We start from the raw sequence: 27,937 nt of genomic DNA, 5'->3' as shown, positions 1-27,937 counted from the left end.
CACAATAGAGGTCTAGCGCTGAGCACTAAGCACAGCACGGAAACCCATATATTAGATCGAACATAATGAGAAAAGCCTAGCAGTCTGTAAAGTACAGGGGGCGGATGAGGGGGAGGGGATTTTTGCATTACGGGTACAGTAGGAGTGGCAAGCCTAGTCCGTTCCTTCGCGCACAATGAACTGTAGACTACAGCTGGCTGTTACGTCCAGTCTGTGAGACCGGGGTGGGCTACAGGAGGAACAAAAAAGTGACAGTTTACTGTGGTCTTACTTACAGCTTTAAATCCGCCACCTGATCTGCTATGGCAGCGATCATGGGACTCTCAAATCCAGTTCGGAAAGAAGGTAAGCACAGCGCAAACAAAGGATGCCTTGCCACTCATGGATAACCACCAAGCCAATATAACCAGACGTGTTAATTCCAAACTACTATATTGATAGTAAATGCAACTTATTATTTTAATTCATTCAGTTTTCTGTCAAATTACAGGAATAAGATGTGTTGATATGTGGACACGCACTGGCGGCGCGCTCGGTGGTCGTGTTTGATGTAACCTACCTTTGACAGGTACTGGTCAGAGCTCGTTCAGACGTGTCGAACCAAGCACTGTTGTAGAACAGAGGTGAGGTATTTTATTAACTACCATAATTATTAAATGCTTAATACATTAGTAACCCTGACAATGCTGTATATATGTCCGTAGTAGCCTATATGACTGAACAGACAAGGCTATTAGACAACCAAACTGGGTTCATGTATGGTCGGAGTCTGTCAGGGGGGCAAACTTAATTTGCTTCAGTTTTGCGTAGCCTATATGATGCTGGGTTGTTAGGCTATGTGTCTATTAAACTAGTGAAGTCAACATGCGGACAACTTCGTTTATTGAGGTCTCCATTTGTTGTGGTTCTAATTAAAAACCAGCGGGTAATGTGAGCTAACCTAACCTTGTCAATCTATTAGGCTCTTAAAAGGCATGCATTTGAACAGTAACTAGTAGGCAACTAGAAGCCTAGCATTAAAAAAATGAACAAATGATTTCTGAAAGAAATCTACTTAATTTGTGTATAAAAGTTGACTAATTACTGATACATTGTTGACGCCAATGAACAATTTAAAACATTGTAATACATTGTTAATTTATACTGTATTTATTTTCTATCCCCATCCATTCATCCCCAATTTGTCTACGCTCTTTCTTTCAGTCTCTTCCCCGCTCTCTCTCTTCTCCCCTTTTTTTATTCTCTCGGCAGTTTTTAGTGTGTTGCGTTATCGCCCTGTTTTCATGTTGTTTTTCAGCAAGTGAGTGAAAACGTGCCCACATGTTCTTCTTATGCTCCAACGCATTTCACGCTCGCCTAGGATTTTGACAGCTAGTCCAATTCTTTAGCCTACCCAGTACCCACGTGTAAAATACAATTTAAAACAGCCCTACTCTTCCTTCCTGCACAGCATGTGAAATGTTCCTGTATTATTTCTTACCCCATTATTAACGCGCTTTGCTTTAATTGCGCCTTGCTGCTGTTCGTCATCAACGATTCACGTTCTGAATAAATAATAGTTCCAGAACTAACAGTCAACTGCGACTATGCCCTGTGCGCTGTGTGTTCCACACATCCTGTTATCCATGTCAAGGATGTTTAGAATAAGATATTTTCTCTAACTATTCACACGTTGTCAAATTGGTTATATTTTTTACATAAAATATTCTTGAAATTCTAAAAGGAAGGCATGGCTGCTCAAGAGCAATTGACAGGCTTCAGATTTGATGACAGCGAATTGGATATCATGGAACCATTGGAATAGGATATGGGCGTCAGATGGAATAGTTTAGATTTGTTCTTGAATATTAAATATGACTGGGAATTGCTAAATGGTTACACTGCCTACCCAGCTTAACCACTATTCATGGTTCTGAAGATGACCCTAAGGTCAGTGGGGTATTCATCTACCAAGGCTTTGTAATGGGTTGAATTTCAAGCCTTGGTGTATTATGAGTAGCTTTTGATGAAATTAACCTTGAGCATATTGCGAGAACATATTTTCAGTATGTTTTCACTAAGTTCAATATACAGTTTAAGTTAATAAAATATGATATTCCAAACGTGAATGTGTGTTGAATAATTATATCAAGGACTTTCAGCTAACACGCATTAGGAAACTCTCAAGAAGTATATATAAGCTCTGAAAATGTTAAGTACTGTAACGACCCTGGGTTTATAAGCGCGGAAATCGACTCTGCCGCACGAGCATACTTTTGCGGCACAGTAGATAGCGCGCCGGACCTCGGGCTAGAAGGTCGAGGATTCAAGATCTGCTCCCTGCCTGTTTCATTACACTGGTGTCAGAAGTGATTGGATCTTGCATCCACGACAGTGAGTGTGCTTGTCCGGTGAGCGCGTTCCTGTAAGACGTAGAGTCGCAAGCTAGCGCGAGGACGCGCTCTTTGAAAGGAGGGAGTCGTGTAACGACCCTGGGTTTATAATATAGCACGGAAATCGACCCTGCTGCACGAGTATGCTTTTGCGGTACAGTCGATAGCGCGCCGGACCTCGGGCTAGAAGGTCGAGAGTTCAAGATCTGCTCCCTGCTGTTTCATCACAGTACTGTTGTTTCTTCAAGGCCATTTCGTCATAGAAATAGCCGTGTAGAAATAGCCTCTGTTTAATTCTAGGAATGTATTCCTTTTCAATCATTTTTTTTTGTGTCTATGTTTTCCATCATTGTGATTTGTATTCTCTTTGCTGATTTAATTTAATTACTTGGCATGCATGCCTACACCTAAGGGATAATCAATTGAGGGGCGTTCTATGGAAAATAATGAAGGATGTGGAAAGTTTGTTCCAAAAATCACGACGCGCTAGCAGACTGGAACTGACCTTGTATGGAGCTGCATTATTTCCCAGAGAACGTATAGCGCCCCGAGTTGATTATCCCTTTTATACCATGGCTATAATGTAACATATTTCCTGCTATAAATGTGTTCATTTGATGATAGAAATGTGTTTAACACCCACTGAAGTAGCTAGCAAGTTTACTAGATAGCTACAGTAGTTGCCGTGGTAACCAAACAAACAGACTTGCTAGTTTAGCTAACCAAAACATCAGTCCTGGCTTGCCATTATGAAAATCCAATTCAACAATGCCAATAATGTTTTCGTTTCAACCTTTGCTTTCAAAAGCAGCTCAAACATGGAACATGTAAGAATTAACTATAGCCATTTAATTTTACCGTGCAAATATACTGTGCGTATAGGGAAATAATGCACGCTCTAGAATGCCCATCAAGCCATTCAGAAACAAGTATTCAACAATGTCATGGTATAATTAAGCAATAAAGTATGACGCAACACGGAGTTGCCATATACCACAAACCCCTGAGGTGCCTTATCTCTATTAGAAACTGGTAATCAACGTTATTAGAACAGTAAAATAAAATTGTCATACCGCTTTCAGCCAATCAGCATCCAGGAACCAAACTATTTGGTTTATATTATTATGTTAACACTAGTTGGAGAATTTTTCATTTTTCAAACACCAAAACCAGCTTTTTCCTGCAATCTAGAGCCATAATCATTATGCTTAATTCTATTCAAAATGTATGTTTATTTTCCTGCATATCTAAGCATACCTCTTAAACTGTATCTTCCAGACTGGGGGTTATTTTTTTAAGAAACTAAATATGCCTTTCTTGCTAAAATCTGATTGAAAGATTGAAAGGAATGTGATCTTAGGGCCTAGTTTCACTGTGTTCGCTATGGACATGAAGCCTCTGACTATAACCATGTCAGCCTGCCAGGTTTGGCTTTGGACATGATGTTGCAACAACGCTCCTCATTCACATTGTTCAGTTCACCAACAGCCGTAACCACATTATGCATTTTTCATATTTACTTTCCATTGATGTTGTTAGCTACAAATCTCTACATACATTTTTTGTGATTCTAAACTTAACCTATACGGTTCACATAGAGAACATTTGTTCCATTCAAGGTTTAAAACATTCTCTCTCTCCCACCTCCTTATCCCATCATCAGTCAACCTATCACTGAGTGGCTTTCTATTTCCCAAAGATAAATTAAAGGGTTTGCTTGTATGCCTCATCTGCCTGAACTTGTCTATTTTAGTTCATTGGGCTGGAAATGAGGCAGTGAGGGAGAGCGATTGGGACTACGGGTGTTGGCAATGACAGTGATTTGATTAAGAATACAGAGGTGCTGTTCTGGCATACTGCTCATGCTCAGCCACCACAGCCCATTATCAGCCGCACTCAGCAGAGTACTGTGCATTGGCGGAGCATAGGATCACGTATTGAGTTGTCCTTTTCACTTTCAAATTGCCCTCAAATTAATGTCAAAAGTGGTTTATGACACAATCGTGGTGAAGAGCAAATAAGTTGACACCATTTAATTCTGTCAATTTGTATTCTGTGTGCGGAGGAAGTTTATTGGATTTCTACATCTAATAGTGTTTCATTTTATCTGTAGCATTACACACACAGTTAGAATGATGGCATGGAAGGGAAACAGCTCAGACAAGCTCCACCAGTAACACTCACAGTTTACAGGCAACCTACAGTTGAAGTCGGACGTTTACAGACACCGTAGCCATGTACATTGAAACTCAGTTTTTCACAATTCATGACATTTAATCCTAGTAAAAATTCCCTGTCTTAGGCCAATTAGGATCACCACTCTATTTTAAGAATGTGAAATGTCAGAATAATAGTAGAGAGAATGATTTATTTCAGCTTTTATTTCTTTCATCACATTCCCACTCAATACACTCATACACTCAATTAGTATTTGGTAGCATTGCCTTTAAATTGTTTAACTTGGGTCAAACATTTTAGGTAGCCTTCCACAAGCTTCCCACAATAAATTGGGTGAACTTTGGCCCATTCCTCCTGACAGATCTGGTGTAACTGAGTCAGGTTCGTAGGACTCCTTGCTCGCAAACACTTTTTCAGTTCTGCCCACACATTTTCTATGGGATTGAGGTCAGAGTTTGTGATGGCCACTCCAATAGCTTGACTTTGTTGTCCTTAAGCCATTTTGCCACAACTTTGGAAGTATGCTTGGGGTCATTGTCCATTTGGAAGACCCATTTGCAACCAAGCTTTAACTTCCTGACTGATGTCTTGAGATGTTGCTTCAATATATCTACACCATTCCAAACATGAAGCACGGGGGTGGCAGCATCATGTTACGGGGGTGCTTTGCTGCAGGAGGGACTGGTGCACTTCACAAAATAGAAGGCATCATGAGGGAGGAAAATTATATGGATATATTGAAGCAACATCTCAAGACATCAGTCAGGAAGTTAATCCCCTCCTCTACACCCTGTTCACCCACGACTGTATGGCCAAGCACAACTCCAACACCATCATTAAGTTTGCTGATGACACAATGGTGGTAGGCCTGATCACCGACAACAATGAGACAGTCTATAGGGAGGAGGTCAGAGACCTGGCTGGCAGTGTGGTGCAAGGACAACAACCTCTCCCTCAACATGAGCAAGACACAGGAGATGATTGTGGACCACAGGAAAAGGAGGGCCGAGCACGCCCCCATTCACATCGACGGTGCTGTAGGGGAGCGGGTCAAGAGTTTCAAGTTCCTTGGTGTCCACATCAGCAACAAACTATCATGGTCCAAACACACCAAAAAAAGTAGTGGAGAGGGCACGACAACGACTTTTCCCCCTCAGGAGTCTGATCCCCAGATCCACAAAACGTTCTACAGCTGCACCATTGAGAGCATGACTGGTTGCATCACCGCCTTGTATGGCAACTGCTCGGCATCCAACCATAAGGCGCTACAGAGGGTAGTGTGTACAGCCCAGTACATCACTGGGGCCAAACTTCCTGACATCCAGGACCTATATACTAGGTGGTGTCAGAGGATGGCCCAAAATATTGTCAAAGACTGCAGTCACCCAAGTCATAGAGTGGCGCAGCAGTCTATGGTACTGCATCTCAGTGCAAGAGGCGTAACTGCAGCCCCTGGTTTGAATTCAGGCTGCATCACATTCGACTGTGATTGGGAGTCCCATAGGGCAGCGCACAATTGGCCCGGCGTCGTCTGGGTGTGGCCGGAGTAGGCCGACATTGTAAATAAGAATTTGTTCTTAACTGTCGTGCCTAGTTAAATAAAGGTTACATTTTTTTAAAGTATGGCAAGCGGTACTGGAGGGTCAAGTCTAGGTCCAAAAGGCTCATAAAAGCTTCTACCCCCAAGCCATAAGACTGCTGAAAAGTTAATAAAATGGCCACCTGGACTATTTTCATTTTACACTACTGCTACTTTATGTCTATTATCACTATACCCCTACCTACATGTACAATTTCCTTGACGAACCTGTGCCCCCGCACATTGACATGGCACCGGTAACCCCTGTATATAGCCTCATTATTGTTATTTTTTAATTTTTTTACTTTAGTTTATTTATTAAATATTTTCTTAATTAACTAAATATTTTTTAAACTGCGTTGTTGGTTAAGGGCTTGTAAGTAAGCATTTCACCTGTTGTGTTCGGAGCATGTGACAAATAAAATTGGATTTGATTTTAAATGAGTTAAACACGTCCTTCAGCTAACTTTAACTGTTGAAAAGTCTCTCGTATAAATACTGTAAAGTACATATACTAAGGGGTAAAAAAAAAAAATGTTAGAAGCAATATAGTGTTTTTTAGAATGAACTGCAAACTTCAAGGAGTAGGGCATTCAAGGAGTTGGTCTAATGGGAATCTGTGATGTCATCGGTCTTCCCTCTTGCTTGAGGAACAATAGAGGAGCAATAGAAAACAAAAGAGGCAAGCCCCCCCCCCCACTTGGGCTGTGTAATGACTTACCTGGGCCACCTATTGAGATGTGCCTCTTGCTAAGTAAATCAGGTGTTAAATGAGGTGAAAAGGAGACAAGGAGACCTCTCTACCAATAAGAGCTAGTTTTCAGTTTTCCCCTTTCCACACAGACCAGTCTTTGTAACATTTTTGCTTGGGAAATTGCTCTTCGCTAAGAGGCTATTTTGTTTATTTTTGACAATTTTAATTGGAAACAATTACAGTAAGGAACTTAATTTCAATCCAGAATTATTTGATATTAAGATAACCACGGTTGCATTAGACATTTAAGATCATATCTAGCCATGTAAATGATTATGCTCATATCTACACAAGCCATTTGAAAATAAAAAATAGCAGTTACAACTCATTCTCAGCCCCCCTAAGATGAAGTTCTCTCATGGGCAGAGTGTTTAAGTGTGGTACAAAGCCCTTCATTAAAGATAGTGTGTAGACTACAGTGTGAAGTGGGAATGCAGTGAGTCTGCCTGGCTCTCATTTCAGCCTCACCCACTTCCTTTTACCCCCACTCCATTCTCATTCTTTTCACTTCTTCTTTCTTGCAGTATTCTTTAATTCCCGTCTACCCATTCTCTCTCCCAACCGCTGTTCTCATTGGATATGTAATTTAATGGCTGAGGGGAGTGAGCTCAAATATCCTCTCTCTGTCCTGGCAAGTCTGTCTGTCTCACTGTCTACCTGTGGCTCTCAGTTTGTACTGGACAGGTCATTTCATTATAAAGCATTACACTTCAATGAAGCCATTATACCCTCATCATCCTGAGCCAAAATGGGAACCCAGATGAAATGAGAAAAGTGACTAGGGAAAGAGACGAAGGAGCAGGGGAGAGTGATACATGGAGTGAGAAAATAAGAAGAAAAAAGTAGAGGATCACTGGTGCTCACGACAATATTCTCACAAAGGCGACACAGAAAATGAGACCATCTTTTTCTCATACTGCTGACATGACATTTCATTCCAACAGGCTGGCCTCCATCCCTTATTCCTGACAGAACTATTCTTTATTCTGGGTGGCATTAGTGCTGTAACATGCTGTGCCAGTGGAGCTGTACTGAGGAAGCAGATGCTGCCTGGCTGCTCTGCACTGGGGTCAGTCCTGTCTTTAGGATGAAGCCATGTTGGTTGACTGAGCCTCTGGGAAGCTGCTGTGGTCAGAAGGAAAACTTGGAGAGAAGCCTGTGAAAACACACACAGACATGGCCACTGCTACTGCTACTGGCAGTAGTGGTACTGGTGTCAACACTAGACCTAACACTCACCGATTCACCTAACACCTGGCTATTCCAGCCTCTCCACCAGTCACCATCTTCCCTCTAGCCTCTCCTCTTTCCAACCACACCTATCATTTCCTTTCTAACCATGAACCCCTTCTCTCCATCTCTGTCTTTCTGTCCCTATTAAACTATTCTTTACTGTCTCTCTCGTTATCTCCCTCCCTGAAACCCTCTACTTGACCGATCTGCTCGCCAATCTACTCTGTCACCCTTGCCTTTTGCCCTGTCCAACACTACACCTTACTCTGTCCCTCTCTTTCCTTCTCATTTTCACTCCTCATTTGTTTTTCTCTTTTCCCTTTCCTATATCTCTTTATCTACTTCCTTCTCCCTGTTTGTTTACTTGTCCCCCTCCCTTATTCCCTTTCTCTACGTCCCCTGCCAGTCCTTGGCTAATGTCTCTCCTCCCAGTCATACATGTGTGCAGCATGTTGTCCCCTTGTCTCTTTAATCTTCTCTCGTCAGGCGGGCCCACCTCTAGATGGATCAGTGGCTGATTTGTGGCCTCCCAGCGTGTTCCGTCTGTCTCTGCCTGTCCTCCCGCCACGTACCCCACAGAGACCTGCATTATTAATATGGCTTTCAGCTTTCACACATTTGCTGCTGACTAACAGGCAACTCCTCATCACACCCACACCTACTGCCAGTGTTTTACCACTGGACAGAGCATGGGGAATGGAGGCTGATCGTTTTAAGCGTATGACTTCAAAGAAGTTTAATCAGGTGTGTGTGTGTGGCAGAGAATGTTTTCATCTCAACATCTAAAACCAGGGAGTTAATGAAAATCTGCTGTTAGGTAGGGGTCATTAGAGAAATATGCTGAGAGTAGGTGGTGTTGGTAATGATGAATTATTTGTCCATTATACAGTGGGGCAAAAAAGTATTTAGTCAGCCACCAATTGTGCAAGTTACACTTCAACTATGACAGACAAAATGAGAAAAAAAAATCCATAAAATCACATTGTAGGATTTTTAATGAATTTATTTGCAAATTATGGTGGAAAATAAGTATTTGGTCAATAACAAAAGTTTAACTCAATACTTTGTTACATACCCTTTGTTGGCAATGACAGAAGTCAAACGTTTTCTGTAAGTCTTCACAAGGTTTTCACACACTGTTGCTCGTATTTTGGCCCATTCCTCCATGCAGATCTCCTCTAGAGCAGCGATGTTTTGGGGCTGTTGCTGGGCAACACAGACTTTCAACTCCCTCCAAAGATTTTCTATGGGGTTGAGATCTGGAGACTGGCTAGGCCACTCCAGGACCTTGAAATGCTTCTTACGAAGCCACTCCTTCGTTGCCCGGGCGGTGTGTTTGGGATCATTGTCATGCTGAAAGACCCAGCCACGATTCATCTTCAATGCCCTTGCTGATGGAAGGAGGTTTTCACTCAAAATCTCACAATACATGGCCCCATTCATTCTTTCCTTTACACGGATCAGTCATCCTGGTCCCTTTGCAGAAAAACAGCCCCAAAGCATGATGTTTCCACCCCCATGCTTCACAGTAGGTATGGTGTTCTTTGGATGCAACTCAGCATTCTTTGTCCTCCAAACACGACGAGTTGAGTTTTTACCAAAAAGTTATATTTTGGTTTCATCTGACCATATGACATTCTCCCAATCTTCTTCTGGATAATCCAAAGGCTCTCTAGCAAACTTCAGACGGGCCTGGACATGTACTGGCTTAAGCAGGGGGACACGTCTGGCACTGCAGGATTTGAGTCCCTGGCGGCGTAGTGTGTTACTGATGGTAGGCTTTGTTACTTTGGTCCCAGCTCTCTGTAGGTCATTCACTAGGTCCCCCCGTGTGGTTCTGGGATTTTTGCTCACTGTTCTTGTGATCATTTTGACCCCACGGGGTGAGATCTTGCGTGGAGCCCCAGATCGAGGGAGATTATCAGTGGTCTTGTATGTCTTCCATTTCCTAATAATTGCTCCCACAGTTGATTTCTTCAAACCAAGCTGCTTACTTATTGCAGATTCAGTCTTCGCAGCCTGGTGCAGGTCTACAATTTTGTTTCTGGTGTCCTTTGACAGCTCTTTGGTCTTGGCCATAGTGGAGTTTGGAGTGTGACTGTTTGAGGTTGTAGACAGGTGTCTTTTATACTGATAACATGTTCAAACAGGTGCCATTAATACAGGTAACGAGTGGAGGACAGAGGAGCCTCTTAAAGAAGAAGTTACAGGTCTGTGAGAGCCAGAAATCTTGCTTGTTTGTAGGTGACCAAATACTTATTTTACACCATCATTTGCAAATAAATTCATTAAAAATCCTACAATGTGATTTTCTGGATATTTTTTCTAATTTTGTCTGTCATATTTGAAGTGTACCTATGATGAAAATTACAGGCCTCTCTCATCTTTTTAAGTGGGAGAACTTGCACAATTCGTGGCTGACTAAATACTTTTTGCCCCACTGTAAATGTTGGGCGGCAGTTTATAGAACGGGGGCAGTCTGGCTCAAAAGAAAGATGACTTGAGCGTTTCACTTTCAATGTGCCCCGCGACCATTACCTTGCCACCCTACTCTATAATTAACATCTATTTATTTAAAGTGTTGGCTGTTTTTTTCCAGAAGCTCTGTGCCCTGTAAACATGTTTTAAGCTATGACACTGCTGAGCTGAGAGAGAACAGTTGAGAAGGGTGGGAATGAGAGGGCTACTTCCACTCTGTTGGAAAGGGATCACAGCAGCGATTGAATGAGGGTATGAGTTGATCAGAGGCTTGACTTCAGTGCCGGACAGGGGTTGAGGTGTTCATAGACTTCAGTGCAGGACAGGGATTGAGGTGTTCATAGCCTTCAGTGCAGGACAGGGGTTGAGGTGTTCATAGCCTTCAGTGCCGGACAGGGGTTGAGGTGTTCATAGCCTTCAGTGCAGGACAGGGTTTGAGGTGTTCATAGCCTTCAGTGCCAGACAGGGGTTGAGGTGTTCATAGCCTTCAGTGCAGGACAGGGGTTGAGGTGTTCATAGCCTTCAGTGCAGGACAGGGGTTGAGGTGTTCATAGCCTTCAGTGCCGGACAGGGGTTGAGGTGTTCATAGCCTTCAGTGCAGGACAGGCTCATAATGGATGGATGGTGTTGGAGAAGAGCTCAAATCTTCCACTGAGGGCAGGACAGGATTTGACTGGGAAGACAAAAAACAACAACACAATACACTACACAGACTAAAGAGCTAAGAATGAGTTAGTCCAAGCAAGGAGTAAAATCATTGATGTTTAATAATGTGATTGGGTTTTTGTATGTGATTGAATCTACATACAGTAATAATGAGAGAAAATTGACATTGCTACTCACAGTCCTTGGAGAGGAAACATTCAACGTGGCAGTGGATGAGTAGGCACATGAGACATGGCTTCAGTTCATGTCAGGAGAGCGTTGGCAATGGTAGTGGAGTGGAGTGGTCATCACCTCTTAATCAGGGAACAGGAGGGGACATTCCATTACAGCTGCGGCATCACAGGTTTGGGCAACAAGTTTGTCCATGAAGTTAAACTTAGACATCTCAGAATTCACAAAGTCAAACACAGACTGCGAATCTCGCCTACTTGACACATTAAAGTAGCCCAAGAAACGTTCCTGAATAAAGCCGTGGGAAAAATTGTTCTCCCTGGGGCCTGGAGTTTTTCCTTTGACAGTGATTACGTCTAGTCTATGAGAACAGGCTGGGCTACAGGACTATTGTAAAAAGGTTTTATATGGGCTATGATGGGACCATTTTTTCTGATCAGATCACATAGTTATAAAAATCTCCTGAAGAAAACCCTGTCAAACTGCAGCAACCTTGTACTTGTTCATATTAATTATATTTAGACTAGACTAACAGGGGGATTTCCTCTACCCAGACACAGAGACAACAACTGATAGACAATATAACTTCACAGGGCGGAGCTTGCTTTATGCATATTTGCAACTGTAGGCCTCATAAAAAAATTTACTCAGTCTATGTCATCACGCTTATGTTGATTGATAAATTCCAGTTAATCGTTTTGGATTGAAAAGGTATAGGCAGCATAGCCAGCCCAAGTTTGAATATAAACCAAATTTGATCACATTCACATTTTCTCCTGACAAACAAATGGGCTATAAATACATATATGGTAGCTAGCTAATGCTTATTTTGTCATTTTTTAATTTAAGCTTTATTTAACTAGGCAAGTCAGTTAAGAACAAATTCTTATTTACAATTACGGCCTACACCGGCTAAACTCCAACCCGGACGATGCTGGGCCAATTGGCCAGTTGTGATACAGCCCAGGATCGAACCAGGGTCTGTAGTGACTAGCATGCCTCTGAGATACAGTACCTTAGACCGCTACGCTACTCGTGAGTGATGTTAGTACTTTCTACTAGTTAGCAAGGCAAATTGAAATAAATTGCACTAACTCCACCAAAAAATAAAACCAAGAAAACAATATATAATCTACCTCCATCTCCTATAGTTTAAAAAAACGAATTTGATTTGAATAATATCCCTAAAAATGTTCAGCTATCACTCTTCACTGTCAATCTCTATCCAATAAGTCACCAACTCACCAAGCTTCTGTGGCACAACCGCAATACAACACACTAGGTTCATTCTCTGATCCTAATCCTATGATTTGATGGACAACATGTTTGTTCATATGGCAAAAGCTTTGATTGGTTGGAGGATGTCCTCCGGAAGTGGTCATAATTACAATGTAGGTCTATGGAAGGGGTAAGGCCTAAGAGTTTCCTAGGTTTTGTATTGAAATCAATGTCGCCAGAGGAGGACGGGGAATAGCTGTCCTCTGGCTACACCATAGTAATAGCCTAAAGTGTGTTGTTGAGACAACTGTAAACCTTCATTGCAAAACAGTGTGTTTTAATCAGGTATTTGGTGATGTGAATATATTTAATGTTTCATTATTTTTAATTCACTGGTCCTCCCCTTCCTCCTCTGAGGAGCCTCCACTGGTACACACACGTACACAGACATACACACGGACACACTCAATCTTGTCATTAGTTTATCTTAAGCGCTGCTTGTAGGCCTTTATAACAATAAAAGTGCAACAAGCTGACATGAGGTGAGTGAAATTGTGAGAGTGTTCCTGAGGGAGGGAGAGTGTGGCTTTCTGCCCTGTCCTCTCCCCTGCCCCCCACACTTACCACGGGAGACTGGAACTATGAGCTTTGATCCCAGCAGCTCACAACAGCAACTTCTGTCAATACAAAGGAACAGATGGCCATGGAGCAGTATCCTTGGACTATCTGAGTAATCCTTAAGCTCACTCCCTCTCACATTACACCTGCTATACTGCCTTTAGATACCAGTAATCAGCTCTGGAATCTACATAACGACAAATGAGGAAGCTGAGTTGTTTTGTTTTGCTGGTGGCAGACATTGCAAGTCGCAGTGCAACTAACTGAGATTTGTCTCAGGCTGATGATCATGCCAATCTACATCTCCAGTAGTCTGCAACACATCTGAAGTTCAGTCAATCTCATCTTTAGAATCTTGCAAGTCACACACCGCGGTGGTGGATAGATCTGGATTGACTGGAGCGATTTGGAAGGATAACAAAAGGCATAATGAGGCAGATTACTTAAAAGGGTTTCACTTTATCCTTTCTAAAGTGAGCCAGGAGTCACGTAGTTAGCTGTGAAATAGAGAGGGTCATGGTGTATGTGTGTGTTTGTGTGTGTGTGTGTGTCCCAGTGTTTATGCCCCAGTGTGTATGTGGGAAGGTGGGATTTAACACTGTGAAGTTGTTCTGAGCAGAATGAATTACTGGCGTGTTCTCTGTTTGGCTTGAGGGTGTCTGCTGTTGCCGATCAATGACAGAAATGAACCATGTCTCTGAACCTCGCCTGCCCATGCTGACAGAGGTGAACAGCAATAATGAGTTGATCTGGAGAGCTGTTCATAAAAGCTTGCGTTGGCTCTTCTATATTCTATGATGTATTACTAAAAAACCACCACACCTCATTTCAGTTTGATATGAAATGTCACAGGTTTGTCGCTAGTCCGCTACACAGTGGAATTTGAATAATCTTTCATGTAAATATGCTTTTATGTTTTCCAGCTAGAAAGCGTACTGTTTGGGGCCAGAAACAGCGACTGTGGCCCAAAGCTTTGAGGCCATGAATTGCTTCAAAAGGCGTTTTGGACAGGATGTGGAGAAACAGGACCAAAAGCTGTCAAAACCAAGATGGGATACACCCAAAAACAAGGTGATGGAAGTTTTGATGGAATGTATCAATTTAGCAATAACTTACTTTGTTAAATCACACAGTCATTAACCTTTCTTTCTTTCTTTCTTTCTTTCTTTCTTTCTTTCTTTCTTTCTTTCTTTCTTTCTTTCTTTCTTTCTTTCTTCCTTTCTTTCTCTCACACGAACAACACACAGGTGCCCACAGACCGGACCATGGTGGTGGGTGGCAGGCAAGGTGGGGGCTGTAAAGGTTCCAACCGTTCAGGACGTACCCTGAGGAAACGGCGCCAGCGCTACGTGGAGAAGGACGGCAAGTGCAACGTGCATCACGGCAACGTGCGTGAGAAATACCGCTACATGACAGACATCTTCACTACCCTGGTGGACCTGAAGTGGCGCTTTAACCTGCTGGTGTTCACCCTGGTCTACACAACCACCTGGGTGTTCTTCGGTCTCATCTGGTGGCTCATCGCCTACATCCGCGGAGACCTGGACCACACCGACGATGGAGACTGGATCCCCTGCGTAAACAACCTCAACGGCTTTGTCTCCGCCTTTCTCTTCTCCATCGAGACGGAGACCACCATCGGCTACGGCTACCGGGTCATCACTGATAAATGCCCAGAGGGGATTCTCCTGCTTTTAGTCCAGGCCATCCTGGGCTCCATTGTCAATGCCTTCATGGTGGGATGCATGTTCGTCAAGATCTCCCAGCCAAAGAAGCGAGCCGAGACTCTCATGTTCTCCCACAAGGCGGTGATCTCTGTGAGGGACAGCAAGCTGTGTCTGATGTTCAGGGTCGGAGACCTGAGGAACTCACACATCGTGGAGGCCTCCATCCGGGCCAAGCTGATCCGCTCCAAGCAGACCAAGGAAGGGGAGTTTATCCCTCTCAATCAGACGGATATCAATGTGGGCTTCGATACGGGGGACGACAGGCTCTTCCTGGTGTCGCCACTCATCATCTGTCACGAGTTCAACGAGGGCAGTCCCTTCTGGGAGATCTCACAGGAACAGCTGGAGAGAGAGGAGTTTGAGGTAGTGGTCATCCTGGAGGGCATGGTGGAAGCCACAGGTGGGTTCATCTAATTTAAGGTTCGGACCTGGGGAGAATAAGATGATCCTAGATCTGTGCCGACAAACTTCTACCTAGAGAGATTTTTTTTGTAATCATAATGATGTAGAAAATGATTATTAAAATGACATTAATAACACTATAATTACAGGTACTTTAACGTATAATATGAGAATCTAATGCAGGTTTGTGTGACATTGTTTATAAGCATTCATTCACTTGGTGGGATGAAGAGAATGCAGTCGTCAGGAATCACTCGAGACTTGCAGGGTATCACCAATTAACGTTGGCTGTGAATGCACTTGACAAGGACTGCAATTACACTGTCCTAAATGGCCACAGCATTGTCCTGTACGCTAATGTCGTGTCTTTGGCTATGCCGGATTATGTGATATGACATGCTATTCTATAAAATAATTTCTCCGTAATTAATATCACCTGATTGAACTAATCATGTAAATGTAATTAACTAGAGAGTCGGGCACCACAAAAGAATAGTTATAGAGCTGTTATCTTCCGAATAAACTCTTAAAGACCTAGTCATATTTTACATCAATATCAATCGTCATCTAAATTCAGTCTCATCTGAAAGTTGTAAATTCTTAGTTATCTGTACGAACCCTGGCTAACAAGTTGAATCAGCAATACAAAATTGTGTTTAATCATTTATTTACTAAATACCTAACTAATCACACAGAATTACACATACAAATAATTAAATCATAACTTGATTACAAATTACGTCATAAAGGAAAACGTCCCTAGCTGGCGGAACAGATATGACAGCTTGTTACACAAAAGAAAAGGGGCTGGGTTTGAGTGAAGGAGCGGGAAGACTGAGGAACAAAGCCGAAGCTGTGCTATTGTAAATACAGTATCTAATGCATTCTAAATTACCGCCCATTTGGAAAAGGAAAATACAATAAATATTTACTCTGAGCTGCGCTTCGGTAGGTTGGTGGTAAATGGAAGGCCGTGTTGCCCAACCGAGTCCTTTGAAGAATGTCTCTGGTTGTCAATTGAATACGTTGTAGTAACGTCGTTGTGTGGTAGACGGGATACTTTGTCTGTTCCTTCCTAACCTGCGTTTGCATCTGCTGTTGCTAACTCAACAGCTAGGAGGTATCACTTCTGTAGTGAATAAGAGTTCAAAGTTCATACCATTCGCAACCAAAGCTATATATATATATAGATAGATAGTAAGTGCCTATTAAGTGCCAAATAAAGTAACAGGGTTTAACGTAACAGGGTTGTCAATTTCTTCTTAAATCAGCCATAAATACCCTTGTGACAGGGGGAATGGAAGCTTGTTGTGTGCATCAGGGAGTGGCAATTGAATGCAAGCTTCCCCCAAAAAAGTATTTGTTAAAACATTTCTAGCCTGTCTATCTACAGTTGACGTGTTGTTTGACCCTTTTAGTTTTCCACCACAAAACACCAGAAAATGGCCAAAAAGATTAGAACCAGCTCACCTGCTTTTACTCTAGGATTTGACTATTAGATGTTCAATGTTTCTGTTAAAAATGATTAGTTTCACCATATTAAAACGAGAGTTCAGTTCACTTAACAGGGTTGACCTTAAAATGCGGGACAGACGTAAATGAATCACTAATCACATGAAATAAATAATAATCTTCAAAAATGACTTTGTCAAAGCAACAATATAACTAACTAGGTCTTTACAATGATGGTGAAACTTGGAGACATTTGGGGATTAAGTGGGTTAAAATCTTCCTAGAAGTGACATAGGGTTGACAGAGGGACATGTCAAAATGCTGGATTTTGGCACTTTAGCAATGTCACGGTCGTCTTAATGCGGAGACCAAGGCGCAGCGTGATAAGCGTACATAAATCTTTTAACCTCTCTGCACACCGAACCCGTTAGCGGGATTAAATTCGACAACATACGGTGATCGCAATAAAATAAATTGTTTACCCTTGGGGGATCTTCCTCTGTTTGCAATCCCAATACTCATAGTTACACAATGAATGGTCTTTTGTTTGATAAAATCCATTTTTATAGCCTAACACAAAACATTTTGTGAACCGCCTGTGTCGTGAATTCCGTCTCATTCCATTTTCGACGACACATTCGATGTAAATACACACACTAAACGTGACTTTTCCAGTCATGTTTGGTGTCATTGCAATCAACAGGTTTGTTTGTAACACAACCAAACGTGATGGGTCATTTCGCGGGATGTATTGACTGAAAGAAACTGATTTGAAGACAACAAGTAATGACATCATTGTGCACCAATGATATGACCGCTGTTTCGTTGATTGACTGTATTTTAACCCAATGACCACTGATCGTCTTGAAATCTAGCTGGGTAGATAGCCAATGATCTGAGGTAAACGGCAACATGTAATGTTTATGTGTTGGAAGACCAACCCATGTATTAAACTCCGGCGTAAAGAGGGTCAGGAGCCACGCATGTCACGCACAGCATTGTTTTGGTAAAGTGCATCTTCAGCTGTTTATATATCAATCAGTATGGCGACTAAGTCAGGGAAAGCTAAATCTAAGTCTAGATATACAGATGTACACACAATTTTAGAATAAATTGATCGGGAAAGTGAGATAGAGATTGTTGGAGGACGATTCATTTAGCGATTCCCAAATGGAGGAATATTTTTTGAACGAACAGGACATCGTTTAGGACTGGTAAGTTCTTCTCATGCTAATGCCGTTGTTTGAAATTAATAATATAAAATATTATTTGTGATTTTTTTTAATTTTAGTCGCAATATATAAAAATGTAATGAAATGTGTAAAGTACACGTTGTGGGTGGGGGTGTTTGTATGTATGTTTATGACCCATAGACTATGTTTGTTTGTGTATATATATATATTGTGGATATACAAATTGTGGATTAGAGGGAGCATGGCCGAGATGCGTGTGTCTGCCGCTCCACCCCACCCCACCCCCACATGAAATAGCCTATTTGAGGCTGTTGAGGGGAGGGCAGGCCCACAACAATGGCCAAAGTGAAATGGAGACAGTAGATACAGCTGGTCTGTTGTAATATAATAAAGACAGTAGATCTAGCTGGTCTGTCATAATATAAGAGACAGTAGATCTAGCTGAAATGTTATGATATAAAATAGACAGTAGATCTAGCTGGTCTATCATAATATAAATGAGAGAGTAGATCTAGCAGGTCTATAATAATATATTCAACCCTATGTTCCCTGTACTCAATATATATATCTGTTTATTATACCTGTTGATACAGGGCTCATATGTGAAACTATATTAACTGAACATTTTTTTTCACAGTGACACTGACTCCGAATGGGAGCCCCCAGTTCTAAGGTGTCCATCCCCCACTGAAGCTGGTTCATCCAGCTCCTGCCACAAGTGGTGTTCATCTGCCCAAATGTATTTCTGCAGGCATGGATGTGCCTCAGGGCAAAAAGGGCACAGCATGGAGGCGTCGCTGTGTTCTCTGCAAAATGAAGTCCCCCATCACCTGCACCACATGTTTGTGGTGCAGGTGATGTTGTGCATCGCCCCACGGACCTCCCGGTTGCGGCCGGTTACGACAGAGCCTGGGCGGGAACCCAGAGTCTCTGGTGACACAGCTGGCGCTGAAGTACAGCGCCCTTAACCACTGCGCCACCCGGGAGGCCCTCAGCAGCACAATATTGTGTAGAGGACTGAGGGTCTTCCAAATATTTGAAAGTGTTATTTTGTAAATGTATATATATTTTTTCATGTTTTTTCTCCATTTTATGGGGGGGTGTGTTAGAATACCATTTTGGTATTTTGTATATAGTTATTCCATTCAAAATGTATAACTTCACCAATTTGGCCACTTGGGTACATTTGGGCTACTTGTGTGGGACACCTGGGTGACTTCATGATAAATGTCATGTAGCACACTCATTTTGGAAGTTATCATTCTGAAACTTTGCACAAGTACTGTTGCCCTCTGTTTTTCACTGAAATTGTCCTCATCATCCTATCTGAATGTTTGTTTTGTCTTGTTCATTTTAAAGATGATGATACAACATGTTTTTTTTATTGTATTATCTAAACCAGATCTATTGTGTTGTATTCTCCTACATTCAATTCACATTTACACAAACTTCAGAGTGTTTTCTTTCAAATGAAACCAAGAATATGCATATCCTTGGTTCTGGGCCTGAGCTACAGGCAGTTAGATTTGGGTATGTCTTCAGGCGGAAATTGAAAAAAGTAGGGGGGTAGCTGTAAGATTAATGAAAATAACAAACACTGAACAAAACGAACCGTGAAGCTATATGACTAGTGCAAACAGGCAATTAAACATAGAATAACAACCCACAAACTAGCCAAGGAATATGGCTACCTAAATATGGTCCCCAATCAGAGACAACGATAAACAGCTGCCTCTGATTGAGAACCAATCTAGGCAACCATAGACATAAAAACACCTAGACTAGAAAAACCCCATAAACATACAAAAACCCCAAGACAATACAAAACTACACAAACCACCCTTGTCACACACGTGACAAGCAAGCCTTTAGTCATCTCATTTATTCAATTATCCATATGGTCTATATTAAAGGGCACTTAATTTAATATAACAGACGTTTAAAAATAAATATTGGTGCACAATTTCTACTTAAAATATCAATGGAACACAAAAAGGCACCCTTTTCATGGAATGACCCAATTCCCTTTCCCACCCTATCCCTCCCACTGGCAAGGATTATCGGTCCAGGAGTGGGCGGTGGCAGTGAACTGAACCACTGCTCAAAGACACACTGCGGGTGATTTACCTTTGGGTTTGTTCAAAGGATGCAGACCGGGTGGGTGTTATTGCTTCAGATTTGTTTTTGATATTCTACTCAATATATAGACTTTGGTTTAACAGAGGGAGAACGTTTGATCCATCGCACAGCAAGGGCTGTTTTTTCCTCAGTATCCCATGTCAATATTGACAGTTTAGTCAAGGGACAAACTAAAAGATAATGCTTTATTGAATTTTAAAAGCTATCGACAACAGTTTGTTGTTTTGCTCTTTTCCCTCAGGGATCAAACCCAATCAGGCCTTGAAGTGGGATTTGCCTGAAGTAGGAAAGAGTTTACTGGTTTGCTGTTAATCTCTCAGGTGCTTAAAGAATGGGAGCTTCTGCAACATAGATGCAGGGAGTCAGGAAGCAAGTGCAGTTGGTGAGTTTAATAAGGAAGAACATGACGATATACAAAACAAGAGCAGCGTACTGGGAATCAAAACCAAGACTGCCTGAAGACTGAGGCTACTGAGGGCTAAATAAAAGGGAACTAATCAAGGTACTGATGAAGTCCAGGTGTACATAACGATGGGGAGCAGGTGTGCGTAATGATGGTTACCAGGTGTGATGCTTCATGAAAATACATAGGCTAATTGGTATGTTGATTGTATATTAAAAATCATCAGCAGGCACAGTATGTAGGTATCCCACTGTACACACACACTTAATATCTATGTGTGTGTGTGTGTGTGTGTGTGTGTGTGTGTGTGTGTGTGTGTGTGTGTGTGTGTGTGTGTGTGTGTGTGTGTGTGTGTGTGTGTGTGTGTGTGTGTATTGGTCTGTCTGCCTTGATATACCCCTGGTGCTGGCTGTGCATGCTCTGTCGGTTTGTTTCTTCATTCCTGTGGATAATATGTACTGTAATTGATGTGGCTCTTCGGTTTACTTGAGCAGAGGATGGAAATACTCACAAGCTATTTATAGGCAATCCACGTATATAAATATTCAGAAAGGTGTGTGTGTTTCTGCATCTGTGTGTGTTTCTGCATCTGTGTGTTTGATGTGTGTACACGTGTGTGATTGAAAGAGAAGATGCACATCTCTGTATTAGAACCACTCGTCAGCCTATTTCCTTTTCCCCAGTGAGATCCTGTTTCTCTCTCTTGTCTCAGTTGTTTTAGTACAACCCTGGAAACTCTGCTAAAATGTTTGCTCAATGAAAGGAGTACAGCTCATTTAAAGTCAGGAAGACAAAGCATAGCGGACCTTATTTAGATCCTCAAATTACACCCGACGGAGCTTGGATCCAGGTCTAAGTATAATTCCATGACAAGGGCTTTGAAAAAAACCCATTTAGATTATACCCAATCACACAGTTGTTTCAAGTTCCTATCCTCTATTTCATGTCAGTATTGTCTGTCTCCCTCCCCCCTTTTTCTCTCCAGGAATGACATGCCAGGCGCGCAGCTCCTACCTAGACTCAGAGGTCATGTGGGGGGAGCGCTTCACCCCTGTGCTCTCCCTAGAGGAGGGCTTCTACGAGGTGGACTATGAATCCTTTCACCACACCTACCCTACCCCGACCCCCACCTGCTCTGCCCGAGAGCTGGCCGAGCTGGCCAAGAAGGGAGAGGCCATCCCCCTACCTCCCCAGTCCCCACCTCCAGTCCTGGAGCCACCCCCACCAGGTCCAGAAAAGGAGGAAGACAGAGGGGAGGAAGAGGTTGGGGTGGAGGAACTAGGGGATGGAGAGGGGGATAACATTAGCAATGGAGATGCCAACAGGATGGATGATGGGCATGAATGAGTGTGCATTGGTGAAAACACAAACCGTGTCATCCGATGATGCTGCTCACTGGTTTAAAACAAGTTCATACATGGAAACAAGGCTACAAGAGGTAAGATTTCAAAACCACAACATCATGAAGATAGGCAAGAAGTACTTGTGCAAGTGACTCAATGTCTTAAAATGGCTTTGATATCAAACTTCATCAACTGATGAGTGTCAAACATGAACTATGATATACTATAGTTTTTGACTACTATTAGAGGGACCAAAGGTAAGTCTTCACACAGACTCATCATTTTTTTATTACAGCATTTAGTGCCAATATTCTGATCTAAAACAACTTGAACTGGGTAAATATGATTTTAAAAGTTTCAAATAATGGTATGTAAATAATTGAATACTTTGTACTAGACTAGAGCAATGTGTGTAAGAATGAATGTGAAAGAGGATGAATTAAAGGAGGCCTGGCCAAATGCCCATTCATTTCAAGTATTTTGATACACACGTTTTGCTTACATGTGTTCATTTTCGTGAATGAATATTGACCTTGTATTCAAATCTTAAATCACTAAGTTTGAAAGGCCTTTGCCTTTGAATTAATTGTTTAAAGTTATGGTTTGGATTTCTTGCACCATTTTGTTGGCTTCACAAATGATCCTGTTCAAGGCATTTTGGAAGGGTTTGCTATTAGTGGGCGTTGGCAACCACCTAATAAATAATTGAGCGCTTATCATGGAAATTGAAATGATTAAAGCCTTTTTTGTATATTTTTCCATTTTACATTCACACCACAGTGACCACACAGATAGATTTTTAGAGGTTGATCATTCACTCTGAAGTTGTGCCATATCGAGTCTTACCTTGGTGAAGATTTCCCTCTACTGGCTGTAGAACGTCATGACAAGAGCAACCTGGTCCTCTCGGGTCTCTCTCCAACTCCTTCCAAGCCTGATCAAGTGAGAAAAAGATGAGGGGAATGAATAATCAGTCCAATTTTGTTACCCAGTCATATATAAGTCAGTCATTAATCATCTGACAAGGCGTAAAACCCCCAAACACAAGCAAATTGTGACATTGTCAAGTATGGTGAAAGGTGTGTTTATCATAATGAAGTAGCAGGGGTCCCTTAAAACTGCACCCATTCTAATTGTAAACAAGGAATACTGCACTGCCACTGAAAGCAAAGCTCAAAATGACATAATACCGTCAAATCACATAGAAATCAAATTATACATAAATCAAATCATACACAAAGTCCTACATGTGATCGCTACATGTTGTCATGTAGGCCAGGGCAGAGGTATCTCTACAGCTGGAGATGAATGGGAATATTGAAACAATGTTGCAAATGTCAAAGAGACAGACAGCAAGGTTTATACAAGTCTCAGATGTTGAAAACTAAATGCTAGTCTAAAAGAAATGTGAGATAATGTCTAGATGCTTTTTATAGTGGAGATCAAGTTTATAAATTGACTGGCTGGGTTGATGAGACAGTGGATTGCACAGTCAGATGGAACAGACTGCCATTTTAACATCAGAGATTTAGCTAGTGGTAATTTGTGGAATAGACACTGGCTGGAATGATTACTGGGGTGGAATGAGGTTTTAACCAATCAGCATTCAGGATTAGACCCACCCATTGTATAACCTTTATTATAAACTGAGGGGTTCGATCCTTGAATGCTGATTGTCTAACAGCCATGGTATACCACGGGTATGACAAAACATTTATTTTTACTGCTCTAATATATACCTCATTATACCACACCCCCTCGTAATCATTGCATGCAATATGCATTTGGAACCTCAGAAACTATACTTTCATAGCACACCAAAATAGTTTTCAGGGGTCGTATTAGCGTAGTATTCTGCCTTTGTTCAGCAAGAAATATCTTGCTAAAATGCTTCTTATTGTAATTTCTGCTTGGCCTCAGACAAATATTGTGCTTGACTTGCATTTCTCCAGTCAGATGAGAATTCACCAACGTGTACCTCTGGTATTTTTCTCAGCGTAGCCTACTTTTCTCTGGTACAATGCAAGATTAACTTATAAAAAAACATTAGGAAATGTAACTGGCTACATTATTTATATGATAAACATTGGAAATATAATGGCCATGAATTGTTTTTGCAAAAAAAGACCTTGCCTTTTAATTGTAAGCTCATTTACTTGTGTGGCTGCTAGCCAAATAGCATTGCACTGCTGTTGTCAGCTGATGAAAATTAAGCTATTTTCTGCCAAATGTGTTGCACTCATGTATTTTCTGTGAAGGAAAACTAGTTGCACACCCCTGATCACTCTATGATCAAGTGAAATGGTTTAAAATGCAGATTTATTGATGGTCTGCATTTTGAAAATACAGATTTCTGAACTCTAACATGACTCCTGGGAGTCAGGAAGCAGGTGCAGATGGTGAGTTTAATAATAATGAACATGGAGAGTTACAAAACAAAAGCAGCGTCGAGACATGAAAACAGAACCAATACTGCCTGATGACTGAGGTTGGTGAGGGCTATATGTAGGGAGAGTAATCAGGGTGGCGATGAAGTCCAGGTGTGCTTAACGATGGGGAGCAGGTGTGAGCAATGTGGGTTGCCAGGACCGGTGGTTAGTGGACTGGCGACATCTAGCGCCGGAGGGAGTAGGAATGACAGTAGTAACCCCCCAAGGGCCCCCAAGGGCGAGGACGGCCCCAAGGGCGAGGAGCGGGCCGAACGACAGCAATGGATGACGTTGGGATGTCCGCCACTGGGCCCCAAGAGCGCTCATCAGGACTGTACCCCTCCCACTCCACCAGGTATTGGAGCCGACCCCCACAACATTGGGAGTCATGGAGAGACCTAACAGCATAAGTGGGGGTCCTCGAAGTCCAGGGGAGGGGTATCACAGGGGATAGCATCAGCCAGGGGACCAGGAACCACCAGCCTGAAGAGTGAAACAAGGGTGAGATTTGGTAGTTGGTGGGGAGTTCTAAATAATAGGTTACCTCATTGACCCTCCGGAGGACCTTGAAGGGCCCCACAAGCCAGGGGCTCAGCTTCCGGCAGGTGGAACGGGAGGTTCCTGATGGAGGGCCAGACGTGATCACCAGGATGGAACACGGGAGCCTCACTGCGGTGGTGGACCGCCTGATCCTTCTGACGGCGGAACCACGCTTCAATTGCAGGGGCCTCTTTTGGCTCGGAGTCCAAGGAACCAGGGGCCGGCTGATATCCCAGGATGCACTGAGAGTCAGCCTGGTGGTGGAGTGACGAAGTGAGTTCTGGGCGTATTCCGCCCAGGGAAGGAACTTGGGCCCACTCCCCCTACCGGTCCCGGCAGTGACTCCTTAGGAACCTCCCCAGATGATGTCTTCCAGAAGGCCATAGTGCCAGAAGACCTGCTGGAATAGTGCTTCAGCGACCTGGAGAGCGGTCGGTAGACCAGAGAGGGACATTAAAGTCTATGGACAGATGTGATCAAGGCCGCTGAGACACGGGAAGGCGAGGTAGTTTACCTGCTGGAGCATGCCGGGAGATCTTGATTGAGTACATACCGAACATGAGTTGACACAGTGGGCGACGTCCTGCACCAAGTGGGCGGCCAGTATTTATCGGAGAGGGATTGGATGGTGCGGGTGATACCTGGGTGTACAGCGGCGAAGAATGTGTTCCCAGGTCAACAGCCAATCTCTCACCCCGTAGGGATGTAGATGCGCTCTGGAGGGCAGATGGCAGGAGTGGATTCTCTCTCCAGAGCCTGGCGGCTGTCCACATCTACGTTCCAAAACACTGAGCCAACAATACAGGAGGATGGCTTTATAGGCTGGAGGAGACTCGCATGACCCTCTAACGGTGTGAAACCAAAGGGTGCGGGAAAGCAGGTCCTCCAGCAGCTTGGTCCCCAGGCGGTGATTCTCATCTTTGACCAGGAGATGGGGTTATGGAGTTGGAGCCACGGGAGGCCGAGTATGACTGTGTACGGGTGCGGTTTCCTGGTGCTTGGGTCCCATAGTGCGGGTGAGTGGTGCTGTGACATGATTAATTGTGCCGGTTCACAATGGTCACATATCCAGGGCTTGGACAGGAAAAGGAGAGGAGAGCGGGTATGAGGTTAAGTTCAGGGAGGAGGCGAAGGCCTGGTCGATAAAGTTCCGTGGCACTGGAGTCCACTAGAGCTGTAGAGACAACACTTGAGGGACAGCCAGCGAAACGGGAACCAGAAAGGGTTTGGCAGAAAATGATAATGGCTCACGCCTACCCTGGGAGATGAAAGGTCACGGGGCCACCCCTCTGCTCTAATGGACCCCGGGTTAGGATGCGTCAGACACCACTGAAGCTGGTGCCCCTCCTGGCCACAATAGGGACAGAGCCCCAGCTGTCTCCAGTGACTCTGCTCTGATGCGGAGAGGTGTGGCCCCTAACTCCATGGGTTCAGGCTCTGTCTCAGGACAGCCAAAGGAGGGAGGTGAGTGGCGAGATGGACACTCCCAAAGAAGGTTATCCAGACGGATGGCCATCGAGAAGAGTGCGTCCAAGGATATGTTGTCATTCCGGCATTCCAACTCGGTCTGGACCTCTTTGCGCAGTCCACTGAGGAATAGAGTGCGGAGCGCCAGCTCATTCCAGCCGCTGGAGGCTGCCACAGTCCGAAGGGTGAAGGCATACTCCGCAGCAGTCTGGGCATCCTGCTGGAGTTGGAAAAGCCCTCCCTCTCTGCCCTCTGGAGGATGGTCGAAGACTGCCCTCAACAGAGCCATGAATCTCTCATAGGAAGCCAGCTCTTCCTCTCCCAGATGGCCGTAGCCCACTCCAACGCCGTCCGGTCAGCAGGGAAATGACCGTGGCAACCTTGGACATCTCTTTGGTGGGGGCTCCCATCTGATAGGTAACATAGAGGGAGCACTGGAGTAGGAAGCCACGGCATTTTGATGGAGTTCCGTCATACTTCTCCGGAAGAGACAGTCAGGAATCGCTGGGCGGATGACTGGGTAGACTGGGGGACTGGCTCACTGTGACGACCCATGGTAGGAGGCCCTCTGTCAAAGGTATCGAGAACCTTGCTGGTGTTGTCCAGGCGGTTGACAACGAGGAGGACCTCCTTCATGGTCGTACCCATGGGGAGTTTTATAATAATGAACATGGAGTGTTACAAAACAAGAGAAACGTTGAGACATGAAAACAGAACCAATACTGCCTGATGACTGGTGGTGAGGGCTATATGAAGCGAGAGTAATCAGGGTGGTGATGAAGTCCAGGTGTGCTTAATGATGAGGAGCAGGTGTGCGCAATGAGGATTGCCAGGTGTGCACAATGTGGGTTGCCAGGACCAGTGGTTAGTAGACAGGCGACGTCGCTGGAGAGGGGAGCAGGAGCAGGAGTGACAGATACACTTACTGTCTGCTGTTTTAACACAGAATCCCACAGAGCTATTTTGCATTGCACATTGACCTGAACTACAAATGGAAATTTGGGAGGGAACAAAAAAACCTTGGCTTGAAGCTGTGCTACACAAAAAACATTGGTGGAAATCTGTCATGAAATATCTAACAGTAGCCAGTGTATATTTTGCAGTCTATTTGTAAAGTTTTTTTAGGGTGATAATTAAGTTGAGTGTTCAAGGTTTCCAAACCCGTATCAGAATCAAGGATCAGTTGTTTTTAGGTAGAGTGTTTCACGCTTTGATCAGTTCCCCTCAGCTAAATCAAAAGAAAGATTCAATAACTCTAATGCATTGTAGTCAGAAGGGTAAAGTCGAGGATAGGCTCCTTCACACAGAGCTAAATCAGAAGCCAGTGGCCTACGTGTAGAGTCTAAAAATGCATATAATCTTAAAGAGAAAATTAAGTTGGATCGCTAAATGCAAATGCATATCCATGGAGAACAACTTTTCGATATCTTGTATGTCGTCACCATAGTCCCTATGGCAGGGGTCACAAACTACATTCAGCCGCGGGGTGATTTTTTCTTGAGTGGATGGTCGGGGGGCTGGAACATTATTATAAATCATTTGTACACTGCAAATTGACCACACGAAGCTCAAACA

At 43.3% G+C, this 27,937-nt stretch overlaps 1 protein-coding gene across 1 annotated transcript; it reads left to right on the top strand.

Moving 5' to 3' along the window:
• The first annotated feature begins 145 nt into the window (after positions 1-145).
• LOC112245880 (G protein-activated inward rectifier potassium channel 4) lies at positions 146-22,640 on the top strand. The gene is made up of 5 exons (XM_024414045.2): positions 146-345; positions 491-623; positions 14,191-14,338; positions 14,515-15,394; positions 21,569-22,640. The coding sequence occupies exons 3-5, from the start codon at positions 14,249-14,251 to the stop codon at positions 21,928-21,930; spliced, it is 1,332 nt and encodes a 443-aa protein (XP_024269813.2). The 5' UTR covers positions 146-345; positions 491-623; positions 14,191-14,248; the 3' UTR covers positions 21,931-22,640.
• Positions 22,641-27,937: the final 5,297 nt, after the last annotated feature.

This window comes from Oncorhynchus tshawytscha, linkage group LG23, assembly GCF_018296145.1.
Source record: "Oncorhynchus tshawytscha isolate Ot180627B linkage group LG23, Otsh_v2.0, whole genome shotgun sequence".
Taxonomy (NCBI): Eukaryota; Metazoa; Chordata; class Actinopteri; order Salmoniformes; family Salmonidae; genus Oncorhynchus; species Oncorhynchus tshawytscha.
This window is presented reverse-complemented; position numbering and strand designations above follow the sequence as displayed.